We start from the raw sequence: 26076 nt of genomic DNA, 5'->3' as shown, positions 1-26076 counted from the left end.
AGCCTCAGAGCTAAACAGAGAAGTTACAATTTTTTATAAGAGTGTACAGCTACTGACGTACGCCGATGTTATTGATATCATTGGAAACAACACCCGCGCCGTTAGTTCTGCTTTTTCCCGCCTGGATAAGGAAGCGAAGCGAATGGGTCTGGTGGTGAAATATCTCCTGTCATCAAACAGTTAGCGCATTCGCGTCTTGGCTCCCACGTCACTGTTGACAGTCATAACTTTGAAGTTGTAGATGATTTCGTATACCTAGGAACCAGCATCAACACCGATAATAATGTCAGCCTTGAAATCCAACGCAGAATCACTCTTGCCAACAGGTGCTACTATGGACTGAGTAGGCAATTGAAAAGTAAAGTCTTCTCTCGACGAACAAAAACTAAACTCTACAAGTCCCTCATCATTCCCGTCCTACTTTATGGTGCAGAAGCGTGAACGGTATCAACATCCGATGAGATGGCACTAGGAGTTTTCAAGAAAAAGGTTTTGCGGAAGATTTATGGTCCCTTAAACATTGGCAACGGCGAATGCCGCAGAAGATGGAATGATGAGCTGTATGTGTTGTTCGATGACATAGACATAGTCCAGCGAATAAAAAGACAGCGGCTACGCTGGCTGAGTCATGTTGTTCGAATGGACGAAAGTGCCCCAGCTCTGAAAGTTTTCGATGCAGTACCCGCTGGTGGGAGCCGAGGAAGGGCCAGGTGGAGAAGGACCTGTCTTCACTTGGTACGATATAACCAATTGGCGCCAAACCGCCAAAAGGAGAGATGCGTGGCGCGCTGTTGTGGACTCGGCTATAACCGCGTAAGCGGTGTCTACGCCAATCAAGAAGAAGAGGAAGAAGTTTTATATATTTACATATAAGTGTGATGAAAGCCACTTTTCTTGGAAGGTCGGTAACAGTGATACCTCTTCTATATATATTCAATAGATGGATAGTAAACTCTCCATTTGATTCTCGGAAGAGCTTTCACATAAAGACTTATTAGCTTTAAAGCTTTGAAAAATAACATATCATGTTGTTATTTTTTCAAAAGGTCAATGCACTGTCGTGTATCTATTAGTCGGCCTTTTGTTCTTCATACCATATGTATGTTTGTATTAAAATAACACAGTAAACATAAGAGTTCATTTGTGTTCAGGAATGTGTTAACAAACAAACGTCGTACAGACTTACATGTAAAAGGGGGTTTCAATATACATATAAAATTTATATTAGAATTCTAATTTTATTTCAACAAAACAAATATTATACGTACAAAGAATGGCGAACAAGTTTTCTGCTAAGGAAGTGTACATATTAACATACTTATGTACATATGTATGAATACGTTTGTTTACATAAAGAAACTTATGACAACTTTGGCTTTTGCTTCATCATCAACTTACATGAGCATTACTGATACCCGAGTCTTTATATATATCGAGACAGAACTACTAATGCTAATAAGTTAAAAAAGTCTAAAAAGCAATTTTCCTTACAAAGTTTATGTTTTTAGGTAAAAATCGAATTTTAAAGCTTTTTAGTAAAAATCAAAGCCATTTACATATATAATATATGTACATATATACATAAATATAAATATCAACGCTATAAGGATATACATATGTCATATATTATATATAATAAACTAACATAAGTATAATGTTATTACTTTTACTTGTTACATTCAATCAAAAGACTCTTAGTTTACCAGCATATGTATGCGAAACCAAATTGTTACTCATACGCCATGGCTTTCTTTCATATCTTTCGTATGAACTTCTCCACAATGCGATTGTATACGTATGTATATGTGTGGGTTCAAATGTTTACTTATGCAATTTGTTGCTCATTAATGTAAGCCGCTTAGGAGAGTTTAAATCAAATTGTCTAATGAACATTTACGCCGCTCACTAATTGGCCGATAATATATTATGAATGGCACATAATAATTATATGAGTATATACGTGTGTAAGAATTTTTATTTACGACGATAATAGGCTCTTGAGACAATTTAGTCAATATTTTCAGCTCTCACATTGAAATTCCGAAATGTATTATACTTATTTTCAAATTAAATTAAGCCCTCTTTTAAAAAAAACATAATCCTTTATAAAGATACGAGTATACACACTTGATATACTACGAATATATCGTAAAAAATAATGTATCCATATCTAAAGAGCTCAAGTCGCAACCAACAATGACGTTGGCAACACGTCAATGGGCATATATGTATTTATTTGTATGTTCATACAGAGCAAACTTCATTTGGTTTTTTTGTTTTATTACCACGCCTGCTGCCGGTGGTGCCAGCAACGGAAGCTATGCCTGCTTATGTGCATGATTAACTTGAATATTACAAGGCTGAGGGGAGTATACGGCAATCAATTGAAGGCAACTCATCAGTCAAATTATTTACAAATTAGTAACAAACGAAGCGTGCAACAACCTTGAAGCATGCCTAGAGCGGCGTAAACGATATTCGCGAATACACAAGGATATAAAGATTTACATACCCATCCAGGCATATTTACATTCATAAATACGCACACATGTATATGAATGATTACATTTATAATTATATATGTGCCATGAGTATATTTGTGGGCATGTTAACATTTTGTACACGTACACGTACAATAAATATTAACATAATGTTTTAAGCTCTTGCGTTAATTATATTTTGCTTTAAAAATGAGAAGTTCAGTAGCGATCTTACTTGCTACACTAGTAAGACATTGCTTATAGTTACTTCAGAGGCTTAAGTTGATTCACATCAGTAGTGCGTTTCTGTAACTTTTCGTTATGCATAATAACGAACGATATATCGAATTCACTAGTATAACGAAGTGTAGTGTTTCTGTAAGTCTGGTGAAAAGCATTTTCGTTATTTCTTTCGTTATGATATTCGTTATTATATCATTAAAAAAATTGCAGTGATATTTTGCGCCAAAATAAAGATGAGCGAGGTAGCTGGAAAAATGTTGATGGTTTGTGTCGAGTTAAGATGACGTTGAGGCCGATCCGTTTGAAGAAAAGAGTTGTTTGTGTTTAAACGTTATAAATTCGTATATATTGAGTAAGTGTGTATTAACAATATGGGTTAATTGTTCTAAGTGTAATTAGTTATAATTTATTGTTAGTGTATCAAAATTTATATTGACCTGTGGTTTCTCTTTGTGATGTTTTGTGTTCTGTGTGAATTCCTCCTTCCTGAGTTGTGTTATGTTTAGACTCCTCTGTGTTGAATGTTTTCCTTCTTCTTTATTTATGTTGGATTGGGTTTTGTGTTTTTGGGAATTTCTCTTCTTTCACTTGAAGTATGTGTTTGAGTTTGCGTTTGGGTTTATGTTATTCTTAGTGATTTATTATGTTCGTGTTGTGCACTTGTTCACTCCTTGTTTTTCTCTATGTTGTTGTGTAAAGGGTGATCAGTGATAGGTGAAGTTGGGGCGGTTTATCTCCTCTGCATTACCTATCTATTACTTTTTGGAGAGCAATGCAGAGGAGTATTTGTTTGGACTAAACAGTTTGTTTATGTTTATATTGTTTATATTATTAACAGAAAAAAGTAAGAAGTGGAAAAGGTACCAAACAACAAAAACAAAAATTTCTAGATTTATTGAAAAATCATAGAAATGTTGATAACGGACAATTTGGTGGCCCAAACAGCGGCAAAGCTGCTAATGCTGTTTGGGCATTGAATGCATGCGGAGGAGCATGTAAAACCGTTGAGCAGTGGAAAAAGGTTCGTTCAGTATATTATATATAAACATATGCATGTATGTATATATATATATGGAATAAACCTGTAGATGAAAAAAATCTGTAAAAATATAAAGACATATGTACATACACAATATTTTTTATGTACCTATATAATGATTTTCTTACGTTTGTTTTATTTTGTTTTGTTCCTCTAAAGATGTTGGAAATTTAATGTATTTACACATTAATTTTCCTTCAATGATGTTTGTGACTTCTTTTACTGCACGACACACAACTGTCTTGCTTAATGAGCACACAAAATCTTGGCCAACGTCTCTCAAATATGATCCTGTCGCATAGTAATGAAGTGCTGCACTCATTCTTAATGATTTTGGGACAAACGCACGCCTTTCGCCACTTTTCATATGAGGACTTAGCTCTTGTAACAAGGCTATTGCGGGATCTTTTTTAAAACGGAATAGCTCTTCAAAGCGAGCTTCCGGCAAATGAAATGGGTCAGTTGTATCCCTCAGATGTCGCCAATGAACGCGTAACATATTCCGTTGGTCCTCCAATAAGGCAAATAATGCAGCAGCTATCATAATTTGATTCACTAAGAAATTATACCATTGATACTAAATTTATACATTCAAAATATATATATATAGTATATAAAATATTATTTGTACTTACGAATAAAAAAATAAGAGTAAACAAAACTTTTTTGCAGTAAACAAAACAAATATATTCGTGTACATTGACAGACGTTTATGCATTCATTTTAGTTATAGCACATTTTCTATAACATTGATAACGGCTCACCACAACCATAACGAAAGGTGACTTTTCTGAGTTACAGAAACACTTCAAAAAAATTGTTCGTTATAAACCTTTCGTTACGCAAAAGTGATATTTCTTTCGATATTATAACGAAAAGTTACAGAAACGCACTACAGATCTACTATAGTCGTATTAATTTCCATGTTTGAGCTCCTTTCTACAAAAAAAAAAAGAATACAGTTTCATTGTGTGTTAAAGTCATTACAAAAAAAGGAACATCTAAAAAATACTTAAAATTTGTCAATATTTTATTTTTATACTAGTTGTTTTTTGGTTTCGTCACTATTCAAATTTTGGAAATTCGTAATGTCTTTTATAATCTTGAACCAGTTTTAACATGCTCTTCAATAAATCTTATAAACAAAGGCTAATTTTTGCATATTTTATCAATGAATAACTTCTTGATCTCATCTTGGGTTTAAGTCTACATTTTTTTACATTTCCAGTTGTACAGAAAAAGCTTTTTCATTAAAATAGTCTAACGAAAAATTCAGAAATTTTAAATTCCGGAATCATTGAACAAGTCCGCTTGTGAGACCGCTGCGTTACAAAAATAAGAAACCCAGATGGCATAATCCGTACTGAATATTTGTTCCCTGTAACCATCGGTAACAGTTAATAATATAACAACTTAGGAACTTGTATACTCACGCAATTTATTTATTTAATGGTACTCTGACCCATATATTCGGCATAAAGTCCACTAAAATAATGAAACTATTCTTAGGTAATTCCTGGATCGATTACAACTATTTTCAATCAACTATCGTCAATGTCGACTTATAACTCCATAAATCTTGCGCAAAGGTTTCCTCTCGAAAACTCTTCCACGTTTCTGCGCCATACGTCAGTACGAGTAGCACCTGTTGGTAAGAGTGATGGTGCGCTGGGTTTCGAGGCTGACATTGTGGGTGTTGTTGATGCTTGTTCCCAGATATACGAAATTATCTACGACTTAAAAGTTATGACTCAACAGTGATGTGGGAGCCGAGACGCGAGTTCGCTGACTCTTTGTTTGATGGCAGGAGATATTTCGTTTTGTCCTCATTCACTTCCAGACCCATTCGCTTCGCTTCCTTATGCAGTCTGGAAAAAGCATCTAGGAAAAAGTATCTAGGAATATACGTTCATTTAATTTTGCTCACATATTAACCGATATATGCGGTATAACCGCAAGTTTAGAATCGGTATATCAGGTATATCCATTTTCTTGATACATAATGAATTGCCACAAGAAAATGACACCAGTATATAAGAAACCTCGCAGGAGGTGTGGCTACGCCCACATTCCTAAATTTGAATAAGCATTGAATTTCCAATTACAGTATTACAAAAGGGTATCAAATTAAAGGTATTTGAGAAAATGTTAAAGTAAGCGAATTGAAATACATTTCTATTGCATGCACAGTTCAGTTTTCACAACCACTTCTTGATGTCAAACAAATTAGTTGCGAAATATCATTACATATAAAATTTATTGAACTCAAATTTGGACTCACGGATATTTCAGCTCTGCCGCATGTAATTATATCTTCCTTTCTTTAGCCTCTAATATTTTTAGACTGCTCAAAACTTGCATTTACAATATATATTTATGAATTAAATATCTTCACATTTCACATCTGTATTTTTGGTTTAATTTTGACATTCATAAACATTCAGCAAATTAATAATTATTCCCATTGAATAAAATGTACCTCTAACAACGAACCAGTTGATACGAAAGTGATACGGAAAAAATTTATAAACAAACAGCTGAAAAGCTCGACGGGCTGCTGAAGAAGTTTCCATAAAACAACAACAACTGAGAAATGAAAACGAGGACAGATTATACCGACACCAATGACGAAAGAAATGAGATGACGAAACAAAAATGGGTCTAACGGGGTAAAGAATTCCGCATATGTCGTAAATGTATGCAACAGTGTTTTCGAAGCCAGAGGAGCATAGAAATGTGAAACACGAAGCAAACACGATGCCATGGCCTTAACATTCCATTCAAAGCAGACACAACCTTATGCGCCAACGAGGAGAAGACTTGTGGGAACATTGAGCTAGTTTACCGGTCTTTTTGTGAGCGTCGGTAACAGCTGATGATTGCCGACACTGCGGTGGTGTTATGAAACGAACGAAAAGCTTTACGCAAAAGCTTTTAATGGTTTCTATGCTGTGAAAAGCGCGGGCAAATGGAGTTGGTGAAAGTGGATTGCATTACGTATTTCGGGTAATAAGCACGTGACTTTCAAGCGAAAACTTTCACCGCACTACAGCGTATTACTGGGCATGTGTTCATACATACATATATAAAATTCGCAAACGTTGAAGCATGTATTGAGCTCAGCTGTTTCACACCACTATTGCGTGGGGTCACTTACATCCCTGACCCACACTGTAAGATGCCATCCACGCATTGGAACCGATGCGATGCTAGCTGCTGCTGTGTCTATCGACTTTTTTTCGCAATATTTGGTAGCTTGTTTGCGGCGAGCCGAAAGCTTTCAGCTCACACCATTCCCTTAATTGCCTGTTCCGATTGCTGGGACAGTAAGGATTTGAGATGGCGCACAGCCAACAACTAATCAGTTGACTAACAACGAAAGCACAGACGAGTCGTGGCGAACAAGTTGAGCGGGAAACACGCATTGAATGCTTGCCGAATAACGCTTTAAAGTAATAGCTTTGCTTTGAGCCAATTGGTGCGGTGCTGGAATGCGGTGCTAAAGCGGTGGATATCCATAAATGAAATACAATTAAGAATTGAATAAAATGTGTGTAATTGAAACAAAATAATAATCGTCAAAGTTTTCACCTTCGATGGTTGTACTCAAAAATTTACTTTTTTGCAAATTAAATTATTCGGTGGGCACATGATGCTTAAAATGCTTTTGTTAGCAGAAGAAATGTGATGTTTGTTTGCTTTTGTTATGTAAAAATGGTTAAGCCTCAATTAAACATTTCTGCAAGTCTTCGGTGGCGCATGTAGCTCCTAAACACCTAACGGGATTTAAGATGAAAGTTCAGTGTGAAGTCGGGATTTAACGGGGATATAGTTAATTACATATAAATTAAATTGGAATGTGAAAAGAAATTCTAATACAAAACAAAAAAAATTATGCTCGTTTATTTAAAATTCACACAAAAGAAAATATTAAACTGAGTTATAGTGAAAGTGAATACATAATACCAATAAGAATACATACATATATAAAGTAAATGCTTTACAAATGTGTCCATATATGGTATATGATACAACGAATAAATAAAATACGTGTATTATCTGTGTTAAATTAGCGGTTACAAATCTTCAAGCAGGCATCACAATTAAACTGTTTCGTACATGTTCGTTGTAATGTCTTAATTCTTGAAATCAATGAAGCATCTTTGTATACTACGTAGGTCTCGAGCCCATTAAAAAACTGCTAAAGCGAGTAATTGTCATTTACTGTCGGTTACTATAAAAGACTGACTATCTTCTAGGACTGTCTCTAAGGAACTTACTACCAACTCACTATTTGGCTGATAATTTCATGAATATAGAACAGGCACCATTTTTATGCTTACCGCCTGGGTTCCATTCAGACCAATGACCACCACCAACAGACAACAACAGAAGATTTCCTGAATTCCTGGGATTCATTCCGGGCTCAGGGCTCAGGTTTTGAGTCTTTTTAAGAAATAGTTCGGGGTAATCAAAAGGAAGAGTCCCTAAATTTTGACCAGATGATCAAATGTCTGTCTCTCTGTAGAAATTGTTTGTTTTGCTCCTTATAGCATCAATCACTTCTTGAAAGATGATGACCTACCAATTAGTCGGAAATCTTGAAACAACATCAAGATTTCGGACATGAAAACTGTGGTCTCTCAAATACAAATTTTCTAAAAAAATACTAAAACAAAATGTATAAATTTTTGCAAACAAATTTAAAGGCTGTGAGCTGCTCAAATAACTAATATACGTAAATATACGTATGCTCAACAAAAGAAATAGAAAATAAAAACAAACCGAAAATCATATTTCTACAACTCTTTAAAATAATACAAAAATCAAAAAAATTATGAAAAGTTGAAGAAAAAAATTAAAAATATTAATACATATTGGAACAACAATTGACAAGTAAGAAATAAATAACAACAATACGCATATTAAAAGTCGACACACAACATTTGGTCAACATCACCACCGTGTGTCACACACCATGCTGACGGACAACAACAGCCACAGAGAGAATTTCTCCACTTCCGCGCTCACCATGTCAATTATAAGCAAAACCGCTATGATTGCTATAATTAGTGAAGATGAAGAGGATACGGCAGAGGAAGATGGCGATGGAGACGACGAGGATGAAGATGAATATGGGGAGGACTATTATGCAACGGTACTTAATTGTGCATTTAAATATTTTTAAATACCCGTTAGGTTTTTTTGGGAAAATTTAATTAGTTATTATTTTATCATAACACTAGCAGACCCGGCCACACGTTGTTGTGGCTAAGGCATACATTAAATTAAGTTGGTCAAATATTTGCTTCGGCGACGATATTGATTACTCGAGGTCGATATTACGCACCATGATGACAACTCACACTACTTTTAATTGCAAAGTGAGTGGTGATTTTTTATACTCTCGCAACAAAAGTTGCTAAAGAGAGTATTATAGTTTTGTCCACATAACGGTTGTTTGTAAGTCCTAAAACTAAACGAGTTAGATATAGGGTTATATATACCAAAGTGATCAGGGTGACGAGTAAAGTTCAAATCCGGATGTCTGTCTGTCCGTCTGTCCGTCCGTGCAAGCTGTAACTTGAGTAAAAATTGAGATATCTGAATGAAACTTGGAACACGTGTTCCTTGGCACCACAAGAAGGTTAAGTTCGAAGATGGGCGTAATCGGACCACTGCCACGCCCACAAAATGGCGATAACCAAAAACACATAAAGAGCTATAACTAGCCATAAATAAAGTTATGAAAATAAAATTTGGAACATAGGATCGCATTAGGGAGGGGCACATTTGAGTGTAATTTTTTTGAAATAGTGGGCGTGACCCAGCTCCAAATATGTTTTTTGTATATATCTTGCAAACTAATAAAGCTATATAAACCAAACTTTCTGCAGTCGATTCTCTTACGTACACCACCACACACCATGAAAATAGTTGAAATCGGGCTTTAATACGCATATATGTATTGGTTAATATGTGATGTATCTTAGCAAAATTAAGTGAGCGTATAGTATTGGATATAGTGTCCCTTGCTGGTGAAATTGAATGAAATCGGTTCAGGAATTACCTCAGCCCTCATATCTATATATGACGATTTTCGTTATTGTATTAAACTTTATGCCGAATTTATGGGTACATTTGTGCGTTATCTTAATAAGATTTCTTCAATAAATTGCGAGAGTATAAAATGTTCGGTTACACCCGAACTTAGCCTTTCCTTACTTGTTTTTTTTTTACCACCAATATAGGTCATTCAATCAGTCATTTATCATTTATTCATCATCGAGATGTCAACTGAGACCCTAACATTTCTAACTGCTTCTACAATCGCAATTTAATATTGTCTGCCTAATATATGGGTCAAATTGTGTGTTATCTTAATAAAATTACATCAATAAATTGCGAGAGTATAAAATATTCGGTTGGACCCTCCTTCCTTATTTGTTACAAATTGTTTTGGGCTATCGGCACAACCTTATACAATTGAACAATAACAAAAATATTTTAACAAAGCCACAATGACAACCTTCAAAATAGTATTATTTTATAACTATCCTATCATCTAAGTTGGACCAAATTACATGTATATGCCAAGTTTCATGAATATCAGTTGACTCGTTTTTGAGTGCATTCGGAACATACACACGGACGCTGGATTTTTATATATTAAGATTATATATGAATGTTATTATTTTTTAATAAATTCCGATGATTATCCTTGGACTCTAGTTTGAAGGATACAACCGAGTTCTAATCACTGGCTGGGCCGATTAACAAAATTAATTTGGCACGAGTATTCGTTTGAAGTCACTTTTAAAATATAACAATTTTTAACTAAACTACATATCACATACTAGTTCATCACTTGTAATTCAAACACAAAAATGCAAACGAGCAGAGCGTATTAGTAATTAATTAGAAAGAGTCATTTAAATGAAATACCTTCCAAGTAGTCTTAAAAACACCGAAGTTTGACGGGTATAACCCCTAAATGTGTAAGTGTGTGCATTCTAACGAACATTCGATCTTTCTTACTTATAAATTTATATATATATATATATATATATATATTAACAATCTCATAATTTAACCTTTTATACTCATATACTTTGAACCCATTTCCCGCGTCACTAACTTTACGATGAATGATTTCTCCAACACTTCTACGTTTTACGTATTTAAATTACCGCTATTCATTCAGCACTTTTAGACGACAACCTTTCCAATAAAGCAAAAAAGAAATATGGACTCGAAAACTTTCGCAATGAAACAACCATTCAAAATGAAAGTTTAGAACAATAAATGACCTTGACGAAATTGGGCAGCCACCAAACCACATCACATACACACAGACATATGTATTTATAATCGAAACAAGTGTGGTTCACTGAAGTTGTGCAACCACGATTGGGTGGAATAATGCGCCGGTATGTTTGTATCTGCTGCTTGTTTTTAGCGTTTTTTGGTCAGCGATGATTGGTTTGCGTGCGACAATTTATAGTCTCTTAAGGAGCTTCATCGTTTTTAGGACACGTCCAAAGGAATTGAACGATAAAATTTGATAGCCAGTGTGTCTTAATTTAATGAACAAAGACAAAATGATTTCACTTCTAACTTTCTTCTTCTGGTATATATACATATAGCATTTGGACAAAGAACCAACGAAAATATGTATATTTGTTGGTGGATGAGGTTATTGCTGCTTTTCTTTGCATATTGTCTTGACTTGAAATTTTATTATTTCGTATGCTCTTAAGCATCAAGCGTCACAAAGGTTTAACCCGTTTATTGGCCTTTCGGTTTTCTTTTTATTACATAATTCCTAAAATGGTTTTTGGTGACCACACGCTGTGGTTTCATAGCAAAAATTTTGATTTCCGGCCAATTACTATTTTTCCTGAATGAAATTAAAATTAAATCTTACAAGTTTTTACGGAACCTGGAAATAAAACTTATTGGGGAAAAGGGAGAGCAAGTATACCAACGACGAACTTGATAGGATTGTATAATATATAAATTTTAGGACTAAAGCACAGGATTTGCTGTAGACCTGCCCCTACTATGTAGAACAATGTTAACCACATCTTAGTGGAAGTAATATGCGCACTTCAAGTCGAGCGGAGAGCTGAAGATAGCCTTTTACTAATTAAATTGCACAAATTTACATAGAAATTATAAACATTCCCGAAAAACAAACTGAAATATAATCCTCCTCATAAATGGCGCTGCAAACCCGCAAGCGCTTACGCCGGACTTGCGAAATAAGTGTCAATATGCTTAGTGTGCAAAAATATTTGCTTTTGCCAAGGCATTAAAGCGCACTCTTGATGTGGCTACACGTCTAGGTGCCGGTCACGCGATAGGTCAACAGTTAGCATGGCAGTGAACCAAAAGTGCAGACTACCTAAACGCCAGACAATCAAAATTTTGAAATTTACCATCAAAGGGGAATAACCTTAAATAATTATTACTTCGTAAAACTAATGGCACAGCATATTCTTGATAGATACAAGATATATTTATAGGTTATACTTTTACACACTTAAAATAAGGCTTAAAACTCTTAAACTTTGGTTGATGTCATGTACACACTTGATTGCTTATGAAATGAACGCTGTTGTGGTCAGACAAATATTTGTTATTCGAAGATTATTGAGAATTGGTAGCTATACAATTACATACAATTGGGCATTGAGCAAATTGATTGGGTATAAAAGCCACAATTTCGCACGAAATGCTGTTCAATGATGAAATACAATTCTCATTTGTTGACTGTTTGAGTAGGTAAACAACATGACCTTAGTTGTGGTTAAAGAGTCTATGGAAATGATTTATATATAATTGAGACGCACTTGAAGCTAAATTGAATGAAGCATATCGACGAGACATTATATGACGAAATTAGAATGGAAAAGATAACTACAAATAAGCAAATCTTCGGTGGTTGTCGTGCTGTAACTGTTTGAGTTTCGCATTATTACTGCACGGTACCCTGGTTACCTGAACGCTAGAAATCGCAGAAATAAACTTTAACTTAATATTAAAATCAGCTTGGATGTATTAGTATTAGAGTACGGTTCCTCCATATATTTTTCGAGGGAAAATGCTTGGCCTGGTAAAAATTATGAATGGATCAGTTTGTAGTACATTACTCTTGTCTGATATTAATTTTAGTGCCCCAGCTTGATCACCAGTTTAGACCAATTATTTTTAAAATCTTCTAGAAAAATGTTCAATTAAATTAACCATTCCGCCGTATATGCCGTATAATTCTCATTCTAACATATTTTATCTAACAGACTCACTCTTCAGCACTAAACATATGTTTTAACTCACTTAAATATTAATATTCTCAAAATTTAAAACTTTCTTTTAAGTTATTCTAATTTTTTTAAGTTCTTAAATTCTTAATCGGATTTACTTAAAGAAAATCAGATATTATCGTGTGATATCGAGCCTTTACCTCCCCTAACTTTACCTAATATTAGGTTTTCAAGCATCCAGTGTAGAGTCCACTATATATATCGGGTAATATGTGATATATCTTATCAAAATTAAGTGAGCGTATAATCTTTATATAATGTACTAGCAGACCCGGCGAACTTCGTACCGCCTTAGCGTAAATTTGGTGCACTACTTTATTTTGTATAGCTGACCTATCTTATGTATGCGTACCTATTCAATTTGAACTGGAATCTATAATATCCTCCATATAAAAATGAATACTTATTACAAATTGTTTGTATGGGAGATTAGAAAGGTGTGAATTTTAGGCATTTTTTTCTCTCCGTGAGAAACATCCTCAAACCCCCTGGAATACACACAAAAAAGATTCAGCCAAATCGGTCAAGCCGGTTTCATGCTATGTCGTGACAACGGAAAACGGGTTTAATTTTTCGTTTTTGTGGCTAAGGTATACATTAATTTGTAAATTTTTCAATGCAGAGAAAAAATTCTTACGCATAAAGACGAAAACGTTATACCTTCTTCAAAGTCGAGGTTGATTTATGTTAAGCAGCATGATAACAACTCACACTACTTTTAATTGCAAGTGAGTGGGGATAATCCAGCAATTTTAAATAGTCTGTGAGATAATTGAATACGTCATCCTGGTTTGTAGCTGTGTCAACTCCCCTGGAATTCTAAACTGTCGCATTAAGATCGAAGAGATTCTTGTTTTTTTACCACCAATATAGGTCATTCAAGCAGTCTTTATGGTTATCATATTGTGGTTTTATGTCAGGAAAAACACGATGAATAAGCTTCTTCTTTGAGTCAATGAAGTGACAGAAATATGTTGGAAATACCCTACCATTTCCAACTGCTTCTACAATCGCAATTTGATATTGTTGCAAAATTAGTGGTAAGTTAGTTGTTTATTGGCGAATCTTTATGTGTCGCCATAAAGTAGATGATTTTAATCATGCGATTATCCAGGAATAATTGGAAGAGTCTGGCGTAAATCACCTGCCAACAGAATCATGGCTCCACCAAAAAAGTTTTGGTTGTCGCGTAAATCTTTAAAGTCCTTCGCAGTGCCTCCAGCGACTTCATGAATATCTGGAAAATCTTCGCTATAGCGCTACTTTTGACGATTTTGCAGACTGGTGTTTCTTCGATTTGCAATTTAGGAATAATTTCAAGGCCGAATGTGACGTTGGTTTGCCTACTTACAGTTGCCAAGTTGCCCCGTTAACATTAGTGGTGAAAATGAGAGAAATTGGTTCAAGAATTACATCAGCCCTCATATACTTTATATGATGATTTTATATTGGACTTTATGCCGAATAAATGGGTCAAATTGTGTGTTTTCTTGAAAAAATTAATGTTCGGTTACACTTAGCCTTTGCTTATTTGTTACAAATTGTTTAGGGCTATCGACACAACCTTATACAGTTAAACACTGACAAAAATATTTCAACAAAGCAACAATGACAACCTTCAAAATGTTTTTTTTTTGTATGAGAATTTAAAAAAGTGTGGATTTTAGACTTTTTCAGGACCTTATACTTCAAGGAATATTGCAAAAAAAGAATTAGCGAAATCGGTTCAGCTGTTCTCGAGATATGCGCTTGGCAACACATTTTGCGATTCATTTTTAATTAATTTTTCTTAAATGCGTTTTTTAATACTTCACTGTTTAATTTTTTATAATTTATAATTTTCCAACATACAAACCTTGTCCTAACAATAAAGAGTTCATAAAACCAAGAATCACCGGATTTGGTGCAATCGTTCGAAAATTATGGGCGTACATACATTTCGAAGATCCATTTTTATTTATATAGAAGAAGAAGATAGATGTGTTTTGTTAGAAAAAAGTACAAAGACAATAAGAAAAGCAATTCAAGCAACGGTGCGTTGCTGCAAAATAAGTAACTGTAAAACAGAGTAAATATAGTTGACACTGTATTTACATATATACATACCTGCATATATACGGCAATTCTGCGATCATTTATATATGCAAACTTTTTTGCTTTGTACTTTACTTCAATAAGTTATGTAGTAAAAGATGCGAGAGATGGAAGAGAGAGAGTGCATACATATGTATACATATGTTCATTACGTTATGCTGGAAAAGATGTGCAGAGATGGATGAGAGAGAGTGCGTGCCGCAAACGATAAAGAGCACACGCACACACACAAAGCGCGCTTCGCTGTAGACTGCGTTTGGTGAACGAAAAACCTTATGCTTGCAATATTTTTGATTTTTCAAAAACTTCAACCCGAAAGAAAAAGGATTTGATTTCGGAAAATTAAAAAAATAAGTATGCCACTCGCAAGCCTAGAGCAAATGCTTTATTTAAAAAAAAATGTATAAACATCGCTTCAGAACTTTAGGAGATTAGCCGTTACAAACATTTTTCATATAAGCGATTTTATATAATTAGTATAGATGTTGTTTAACTGTTGTTATCTCCTATTTTAATATAATTGTTCACGGGGGCAATCGAAAGCCAAATATTTTTCAATATTCAAAGATAAACCATTCACTTTACTTTGTTTTGCAAGGTTTACACCGATGTAATCTTTATGCTTTTGCTTCTATCTTATAACATACATACGTATATATAAATGTATACATTGTTATAGGAACATATTGCTTATTTGCCTTTACACACAACTTCTATTTGACTGACCAAATTCTATGAAAGAGTGTGATGAATCACGCTGAGTTCGTTAACACCATGAAATTTAATATTGATAAACCATTGATAACCAAACAATACTCAGCGGGCGAATATTACAAACACTCGAACTACATAAGTAAATATGTGAATAGAGTAAAATAAATATGAAAGAAATACATGTGCATATATATTTATATTCTTTACTGAAGAAGAGTGTAAGAAATGAAGAGCACAAATGGGTTCAAGGTTAATGAGACAACTATTTTATTCATACATATTGGCAATATTAACAACAACGTAATTTGATAATATGTCATAAAGCCTAAAACAGAGTTTGTGATAAACACCGGGGCAAATTAGAAAGGTGAAAAGTATTCAATTTATAATAGATTTTCTAAATGAAAATGCCACACACATTTCTTCCTTTCTTTTAGTTTCTTTCGCCTTTAATTCTAGTGTGTATGAGTATGTGGTCCATTGGACCTAGGTCAGCGCTGTCGATGCTGTAACGCTTTCATTTCTTACGTGATCAGCATATTTATACACGTATACTGTACACATACATGCATATATACATAATAATATGGCTAAATAAATGGAAGAACGTGTTCACAACAATGGAATTTTTTGAAGGAAAACGTCCAAATGGATAGAAAAAATATACTCCCACCTGTCGTTGGTGCAAGAATACATGACATGTACAAATTATACCTATATAAATTTACATATAGTACATATACGATATATGTGAGTTCGAAAATATGTATTAGCATAAAATAGACTTAAAAACTGGTAAGAATCTTATGTAATGCCTATAAGCATTAAAACTTTACAATTGTAATTTGTTTAAATACTAGCAGAGCACTTCGGCTTCGCACGGGCTTAAACAAACATATCAAAAGTTATAAGTTTTTACACATTCGCCCATACATATGTATGTACTTTGCCGTTTCTTGCGTTGGTTCATTTTAAAAAAAGTAAAATGAGGAAAATTCGAACATGAACTTACATATTATTTGCAATGAGCTAAAACTTGATTATTACGACCTCTAGTCTTTTGTATCTGTTGACTTTCTCTCTGATTATGAAGGCGTCGGGAACACTCAAAGTTCGACGCCCTAGTGTGAGCTTGTATATTTCTAATATTTTGTACTTCAAGCCGCTGCATACGCTCCATACTCGACTCTCAAGCGCGTACTTGACAGGTTTTGAAATTTTGTTTAGAGAGCTGCTACGAACGTTCGTTACTCGACTTTCTGGCACGCGATTGCGATACGAACGGAATGACTTGCCGGACGATTTTCAGTTTCAGATTAAGATTCTCCATCACGGAGTCTTTTTGATACCCTCACCTGGGAACTATTTCCAGAAAGTCTATATTCTAGCAATAAATATAGCCTATGTTACTCGGGGTGAATGTAGCATTCGTATGGTGAAAGAATTTTTGACATCGACACAGTAGTTTTCGAGTTTATTCAATACAAACATACATACAAATCTTTCCTCTTTATAATAGTAGTATAGATTTGATAAAAAGTAACTGAGGATATCCTCGTTGCGCTTATCTTAACAGAAACATGTACAACAGATATAACATCATTTTAGTATATGATATGTACCAAATTACAGCTAGCCTCAGGTTTTGGAAATAATCTTATTTCCCATTAAATATCAACAAAGAACTGATGCTCTTCATTTTCGAAATTCTCTATAATATCATACGATCTGCATAATTCACTTAAACAAGTTTTGATATCATGCTATGTGCATTTGTAATTTTTAGTGTGCATTTTCTTTAATTCAAAAAATATAAGTTGTGTTGTGAAGTATTTGAGTATTTTGTAGCATTTAATTTATATAATATGTTTTTATGGCCAATAAAAGTAAAAATACATTTAATCTCGCCCTTCAGTGTCAAATATATTTTAATTTCTTTTGCAGTATTTCTTTTTATTCAAATTTGTTTCTTTTTTTTGTATATTAGCTCATCTTAATAAATATTTATTGTTCCTTTTCATTCTTTATTTTCAGGTAAGCTACTACAATAAACATGCCAACAACAATCTTATTACACTGCAAATCAAAGATGATGTCTTTAATTATTTAGTATGGTATGTAGTTCTGCTATGTTTAAACCTAGGGGAGAAATTACCTATTTATAATATTTTCGATATAGAGATGCCAACGTTAAGTAAAAACATACTACATTGTTTGAAAAAAGAAGTTGTATACTTAATTTCTACATACACAAACCTTTTTACTAACAAAGAGAGACACGTTCAATTTCGCTGAGGTCTCGCTGGTAATTTTGCTTTACTGCTGACGTTGCGTCGTAAACATTAAATTCGTATAGTTTTCTATTTTCCTGTTAGTTACATGAAACCAATAAATGTATTTTATCTCCTTAGAACCATTGTGTATACATTGTGTTACCTTTATTTGCAATTTTATTTATTAGTTACTCATACGCCATGTAATACCAGTAGTAAGAATTATTGTGGTAGACATTTTCAAAGCTCTCTCACAGAAAACAAGGTACAGTGTGGCAGAATAATAATATTTCTTTAGCGATGAAATAATACCCACAATTTAAGATTTGTGCCGCAGAATTTATTGTATATTTCCACTGTCTAACAATGTAATTAAATAAGTAGCGACTAGACAATTTGAAGAAAAAAGTAATCAAACTTATGTAAATTGACTTAGCAGGAATAATTATTTTATTTTATTATACGAGTAAATAAGAAGGTAATAAAATTTCACATAAATGCATAGGTAAGCGTTTTAGGTAATTGATACTTTTCTGGGAAGGGTTGGCTACTCACAAACGCATTGGGCTTACAAACAGTCGACATACATTAAAAGGGTATCCCGGCCATAAAAGGTACAATCAAAATATTCTGTGAAACAAATAATTATATAAAAGCTGGAAAATAATACGTGCCTGATGAATGTTATATAAGAAGAAAAAAACAATATTAAACTAAATGGTTGGTCTCAACGTGTCGGTGTCTGGATTTACTAGGCACAAAAATGCATGTTTCTATGTAGTATATATGTAGATGCCTATGTAATATATTCATACATAACTGTGTGGTTTTCTGTCTGGTGAGTTATGATAAGTCTACAAATGCTTGGCACACACCGTTATTGTCTTTGTTGTAATGTAATTTAAACGAAATTTTCCACTTATGCTAAATTTTTTATGTATATCATTATAAGCATGTACTACTTTGTACTTGCGAGTACAACCGCTAAAATAACTCAATTTAAACTTGACATTTGTTAAAAGTTTACCAAATTCCTCGCATATTTTTCATTCGCCTTGAATTGTTGTTGCTAACCTTGTATGTATGAGGTTGTGTATGGATAAAATTGTTTTAGATTTTTTTCAGTAAATTTATATGCTGTTAGCATGTGAAGAAGTTCAACAAGCAATGCTTGGGTTGAGTGTGTGGAATTTCAACGTTATCATATTACTAATACCTAAAGCATAAGTACAAATATTTTTTTTAAATAAATTTACGTATTATTATTATACAGCTCTGATAAACATTTAATGTATATTTTCAGACTTTTGTAAACTTATAATACATAAAATTATTACAATAAATATGCGGATAAGTGTATGTACTTGTAATATTTCTAAAGAACCAATGTCAAATAATTGCTAAAGCCACAGTTTGTTGATATTCGCGAACTTCATGGATCTATATTTGCTGCTTTTAGCCTTTAAAAAATTCAAAAAGTCAAGAAAATTAATAATGAAATCAAAAAGGTAAACGTAGTTATTTATCTTAAGGGTTCAGAGGTAGTCAGGATATTAAGTTAAGTGTAATATCTTAGAAATATTCTCTGAAGATTAGAAGTTGATCCGATAATTACTTTGTGAGTTATTCGACAAAAAACAAAGAGCGATCGGGCACTCCAATTCTCCTTTAATATTAGTTTAAAAACACCTCAATTTACTATTACTTTTTGTCTTTCGCAGAATATTCTTTAATTTTTATCTTTTTGCCATAATTCATTTACGACATGAACCGTCTGTAGGAAATTCATTAATTTTAACAACTTTAAACTGTATGCCTATGTGTGAGTAATTTTTGATTGTTTATGTATTTTATATCCCACACAAACTATCAACCATAGTTTTCCCAGCATAATAAACTGTATTTTGTGTGCTTTTGCTTCGTTCAAATAATCTCAAATCCTTACAAAGAAAACGCTCAACTGCGTTACATAATTTTTGTAATAAAGGTTGACATGAACTTAATGCGGACAAGGATGGACAACAAGGATTTCTTAATCGAATAAACAAATTTCTTGCGCAAACTAAAAATTTACGCTTTAACAATAACAAACAGTGGTGTGTAAAAATCACTTGCATATGAAATTTGTGTAACTGGTCTTATCCGAAAACGGCTCACGTGTCTGCATAGTAATGTAAGCATCTAGAGCCGGATATCCTGTGCCTGCTACCCTTTGCTGCTCTGTGATTTGACGCAAACATACGCAATCTCATTAATGTTTCGCACATGTATAACAAGTGTACACACAATGTATGTATGCGGATACTTAAGTGGAATGTGAATGCAAATAAACAACATGCATACGGGATGTTGTGTCCTTATGATTGGAAAGGAAAACGGGTCCTACGGGATAAGTGGAAAATCGACCATGACACCACACTCAATGCTGAGTGGTAAAAGGTTTTATTATTTTATGTGTTCAACCTGACCCAGTTAACGCTATGTTGCCACAAATAAAATTTTATTTACTACTATTTACAATAAACAATGTCTGTTGTTTTGCTTGTTTTTTGAGTAAGCAAATTCTTACATTTTCTATTTAATAAAATTTAAAGGAAAGGGAAAAAGGACGAAGCAAAAATTAGTGCAATTTAAAGAGCATTGTAATCAGTAAGGAGAGGGATTAGTTTTACAAATATATCACAATTAATACTTTCAAATAGATTATATTGGACAAGAAGAGTTCACTAAAGTATGATATATAAGCAGCTATTGGTTCTATTGAAAACTCTTCCATCTTTCAATACATACCAATACTTTAAAATAAGGATTGTTGAACAAATATTTAAAATTTATAAAAACAGAAGAACTAAAACAAAGCAAGCATTCTTTCCGATAAGTCTGCCAATTGAAAGTTTTCATAAGATCGCAGATTAACAACAAACTGCCAATAAAACTGTGCTATGCTAGGAAATTTACAGCTTCGAAATTATTAAAAATTTTTTAACAATTTACGAGTAGAATAAAACCTAACAACAAGTATAAGAATTGAAAGTTTTTGATGAAATTTAAATTAAAATAAGTATTTTTATCAAAATAATGAATCAACTATTGATAAATAAAAGTATAATTTTTTTAGAAATATTTAAATAAATTTTTTTTAAATAACTTAAGCACCATCCAGCATTTCACAATTTAAATTGCTTAGTAGTAAAGCGAAATTATATTAATAAATAAATAAAATTTCAATAAGTTCGCTTTTACTCTCTCAACACAGAGAATAACTCTTATTTGCACATTTACAGCTGTTTGCCTTGATTTTATAGCGAAGCGCTACAGGGCGCATGAGTTACTTATGTGCGCTTCATAGAAAAAGTTACGTATACGTCCTGTAGTGCGAACAGCGTCAAGTGTAAATTGTACAAATGGTAGATATGTATGTATTTTTATATGACTTTTAAGTTCTCCCATTAGAAGCAATTACGAGTGCCAATATTTCCAACGACAATTACAGTAAAATTCCCACCATTAATTTCCGAGTCGTATAATGACGGTCACTAAGGTTCAGTTCCTCTTTGCTGCAGGTAATTGGCATGAATATGTATGTGCTTAACTACATGAGCTACTCGCATTTACGAACAATAATAAACGTCGCTAAATGTTAATAAAAAAGGAACAGCGCAGTTGTACTAGGAGGGGTGTATAATACTTATAAATATATGTATTTTTTACCAAAACAAAAGGCGCTGTAGTGATTTATAGACCTCTGTAGTTGGTAGAAGAAAATGAGAAAAAAATAGTTTTCGACTCACACGAGTGTAGCAACGCGTACGCACAAACTAAAATCCGCTTCCCCAACGAGCTTAGCACCTTTTTCACCTTAAGCAACGGTATTAGTAACTTTATGACCTAGCGGATATGCAACAACAACAGGAAGTTCGCAGATTTCCATTTCTCACACTTGTCAACGCTTGATGATTGAGTACATTTGTATACAAACTATAGAGAGGATGTAAACAAATCGTAGCATCTTAGCAGCTGCTCATAAAATGCCAAGGATACGCATTTATTAGGAGAGGAAGTGTACGCAAACATAAACACATTTATGTCAGAACACTGCAAATAGTCAGGCTACTGGCTATGCTGGGCTGGAATGCTGTGAATTGACATTTCCGCCGCAATGGCTTAACTATTTCAATTTCCCAATGCTGGCATCCACTCGATGATGGAAATATTATTTCCGCATTTTTGTTGGCTTTAAATTTTCTCACAATTTTATTTTTCTTAAGAAGGAAAACAATTTTTTTTCATAAGAACATTAACAAAATTGTATTTGCACATTGAAAACACACAAATTTATTGGATTACTGACATTCATGGCGCAGCGATTCTATTAGCCAATTTAGAGTGTCTACGGCGGAAGAGCGTGTTGGGAAGTCGCATCAGTGAATTGAAAAGCGACAAACGCTATTACTGCTGAAGTGTATATACGCACGAAAAATTTTTACATACGTAAGCGTAATAGCGGTCCGTGCTCAAAACTCTCCTGGGCAGATTTTAGCACCAGACCAGACGGAAAGCATCATTCCCTATGGGCTTTTAAGTGGCAAATTTAAGTTCATTTTAAAATTTTTAATTTTTTATGCAAACACAGTGTAATGCGTCAGTGACTCTCAGCAATTTTCGCTGAGTAATTCCAGAGCAAGTTTTGTCTGCAGCTGTCATAGAAGTGAAAAAAGAAATATGATCGATATCTGACAGACTTTAAATATCAATAAATATATAATAAACTAATAATTATATAATGAAATACACATAATAAAACTAATTTTTCAATGGTCAACAGGGAACCTGAATTAATATGTATGTGGATGAATATGACCGAGTCTTTGAAATTTCAGGATTAATCCGAATGGTTTGAAGAAAACTGTAGAACTTTGAGAAAGATAATTAGATAAATTCATTCCAACATTTTGCAATCCCTTTTATTAAAAAGCAGATCATAAGTGGTGAGCTGAACCCTTACATAGCCGCGAATTAAAACTCTGTCTGTCTGTCTAAAAAGGAAATTGTCAGTAGTCAGCTATATTTACCATCTACTTTCTTTATTGAGATAAAGCTCCTATTGCACAAGAGTTGAACACTTTTACATAGATTTAATGGATCCACAATTAGAGTTACCACTATCATCAGAGATCATTGGATGTGAAGTGAGTAACTTGCTGTTTACGCCATATTATGAAAGTATATACTGCTGACGAGCTGTGGAAAATTCGATAGAAGGCAAGAAAAGCCGGAAGTTGAATACAAAAATTATGTTTCTTTTATCTCACTTACCTAAAAGGTCTCCCTTCTATCAATCTTCATCATTTACTTACTACAAAAAACTCATTTGTCTCGTTCTATTGACCACTTATGTACATATGTAAAAGAGTACATGCAAGTGTGCCTAGGAATATTTGCACCCCTCTACTTCACCTTCAGAAAAAACCAACAACCAATGTTAAGGTTACGAAGTGCCAATAATAGCAAAAAAAAAAGGCAAAAACTTTGTGTCACTCATGTGTGTGAAATCATTATGTTTCTGTAAAACTTGTGTATAAGTTTTTGGTTTGCTTGTTGTATATGCTTGTTTGCTCATTCGAGCTCATGCGGTTATTTGGTTCACACCCAAATTGCTATAAACGTACGCACAAACACATATTGGCATTGAATTTGCTAGTAAATTACTCGTATTTTCCTTAATGATACTCGTCGAATTGGATGTGGTGATGGAAGGACGAAACCTAGTCGAATTTAAGATAATTATAGCAATAATAAATATTTGTAGCGCAAACAGACAGCATGGCAGACAGTTTTGCAAGTGCGCACACTTATGAATGTATGTGCATAAAAATAATTGGATTTGCACATAACAATATAATATATGATATATACATGTAACTACAGTCAATACCCTGTTAATGAAAATGTGTGATTTTGTTTTTAAATTAAAGTAAAATTTTCAGGTAAGAAGTAAATTTAATTCAAAATACTTATAGATTACTTAAAACAATTTAAAATAAAAAAAAAATTAAAAAAAATAAATAAATTAATTTAACCAAAAATATTTTAAACAGCGCGGTTTAGATAGTAAATTCATCATTTTAATAATTTTTTTTAATATTTAACTAATTTAATAACACCACATAAAATGTATATTTTTAAATAAATTGACATTAAACATAAAGTTTTAATTTAATAAATTTTTTTCTGGTCATTAATTTGAGACTTGACTGTAAGCATACTCACTTATAAGCAAACGCGGCTGTATTGAAATGCATATGTATGTGTAAACCACATGTAATTTGATGTGAATTATAATTTCAGGAATACAAAATGACTGATTTAATGGCTTTTCCTGCTTTGCGTGTGCATGTTTTTGCAATGATACGGATATTGTATATCGAGGAGTATTACAAATGAATGAAATATATATGTATATGCATATAGTAGCTATTTATTGTAGATTATCGACAAGCAATTGCCATCGTTAACCTGCGAATGAGGCTTGTCACCTCGCACCTATACAAATATATATTTTGGTTAATCACCAATCATACAAAGCCAATATAGCAACAGTTGAAGTGAATGTCCTTTAGTCATCTGTATGGACAATGTGCTTAAAAAAACGTAATGTGACGCACGTGTTTTGGCATTTTTATTGTATCATACTCGCTGCCATTTTTGCAGCATTGAATCTGGTCTTTTTGTAGAACCATGACTCGCACTTATTCCTTGTTGGAACTACGGTTTGCTTGTGAATTTGTTTGTACTTATGTACTTTTTAAGCGATTTATTTTCCATTTTTGCTGATTATTCTTTTTTAATGCACTGTGAGTTATTTAAAAATGTAAACATAATAATAATAATAATGGGTCAATACCAACGAATACATATATGTGATTTACAATATCATACTTGAATTCTATTATTAATTCAATTATCATAACGGTTTTATTAAATAGATGTCATTCACGTGACACGTTTGCAGAATACAGAGTAAAGCTCAAAAATAACTTTTTAACTCGATCTAGATAATTAGAGCATAAGTTTCAAAACTTCAATTTGACCATTGTAAAACACTGAACCCTAAAAAGGTGTGCACCGAACATAGCTGGAATCCATAAAACTGTTCAGAATGCCTGCCTAGCTATCTTGTTAAAAACTGAAGGTTCAAGAAGTTCCTATTTCATGCGTGGAAGTGATTGCTATGATGGGAAGCTACAAATTTTAAATAACTTCGTAGCATTAAGTCAACATCACTTAATAAGCCTATGAATTGTATATAATCAACCACTGAAGTTTTTTTTTTCTTTTTTTGTATAAATATAATATTTAATAAGGTCAAGGCGAAAATCTAAACAGAAGGTGTGACATAACTGCTCTTCTGCTTTTCATATTTATTAATACATTATAACATATGTACACGGATATGATATAATCGAAAAATGTGCTTCGTCATATATTACAAAACTCTTAATTTTAATATTTCCTAACACATTAGGCCTGTTTTCTATAGTACGCACCTAAACAGGCAAAAAAGTGACCAACAGAAAATCTCTTCCATATATCATCGCATACATCGCATGTGAATAATAAGTTATATTTCGTCGTCTTTATTCTCTGTTTTTTATTAATTTTTTTTTTTTTTGCTATAAAAAATTTTCATATGAAGTTTGTGGTTGCTTGCATGCCAACGCTAAGTACGAGTACGTACATACTCGCTTAGAAATAATTTTTCGCATGCATATATAATGAATGAAGGCACAACGCACTCACGTATGCATATACATATATACTTATACCATATGCAAATATGTATGTCCCACGCACATTATAATGTTTATTTGCAACGCACGTGTCACGTTTTTGTTCATAAAATTCTA

At 33.2% G+C, this 26076-nt stretch overlaps 1 protein-coding gene and 2 long non-coding RNA genes across 6 annotated transcripts in view; 1 reads left to right on the top strand and 2 right to left on the bottom strand.

The window, feature by feature from the left end:
* LOC105213099 (solute carrier family 22 member 3) overlaps window positions 1-26076 on the top strand; it is a 71598-nt gene that overhangs the window by 19915 nt on the left and 25607 nt on the right. The window contains exon 1 of one of the 4 annotated variants that reach the window (XM_029040874.2): window positions 8510-8920. The exons of 2 other annotated variants lie outside the window; for them this stretch is intronic. In XM_029040874.2, the coding sequence (XP_028896707.1) occupies window positions 8741-8920 (180 nt within the window). In that variant the 5' untranslated portion in view covers window positions 8510-8740. Of the gene's footprint in view, window positions 1-8509; window positions 8921-17992; window positions 18011-26076 lie in introns of those variants that run through there. One more of the 4 variants, XM_054228372.1, reaches the window with a different exon arrangement.
* On the bottom strand, window positions 3357-4671 carry LOC128921291 (uncharacterized). The gene is made up of 2 exons (XR_008470742.1): window positions 4398-4671; window positions 3357-4317 (listed from the first exon to the last, which is right to left on the bottom strand). It is a non-coding gene; the product is annotated as an uncharacterized LOC128921291 (long non-coding RNA).
* On the bottom strand, window positions 5015-6174 carry LOC128921292 (uncharacterized). Its single transcript, XR_008470743.1, has 3 exons — window positions 6044-6174; window positions 5196-5630; window positions 5015-5140 (listed from the first exon to the last, which is right to left on the bottom strand). It is a non-coding gene; the product is annotated as an uncharacterized LOC128921292 (long non-coding RNA).

Source organism: Zeugodacus cucurbitae, chromosome 2, assembly GCF_028554725.1.
Source record: "Zeugodacus cucurbitae isolate PBARC_wt_2022May chromosome 2, idZeuCucr1.2, whole genome shotgun sequence".
Taxonomy (NCBI): domain Eukaryota; kingdom Metazoa; phylum Arthropoda; class Insecta; order Diptera; family Tephritidae; genus Zeugodacus; species Zeugodacus cucurbitae.
This window is presented reverse-complemented; position numbering and strand designations above follow the sequence as displayed.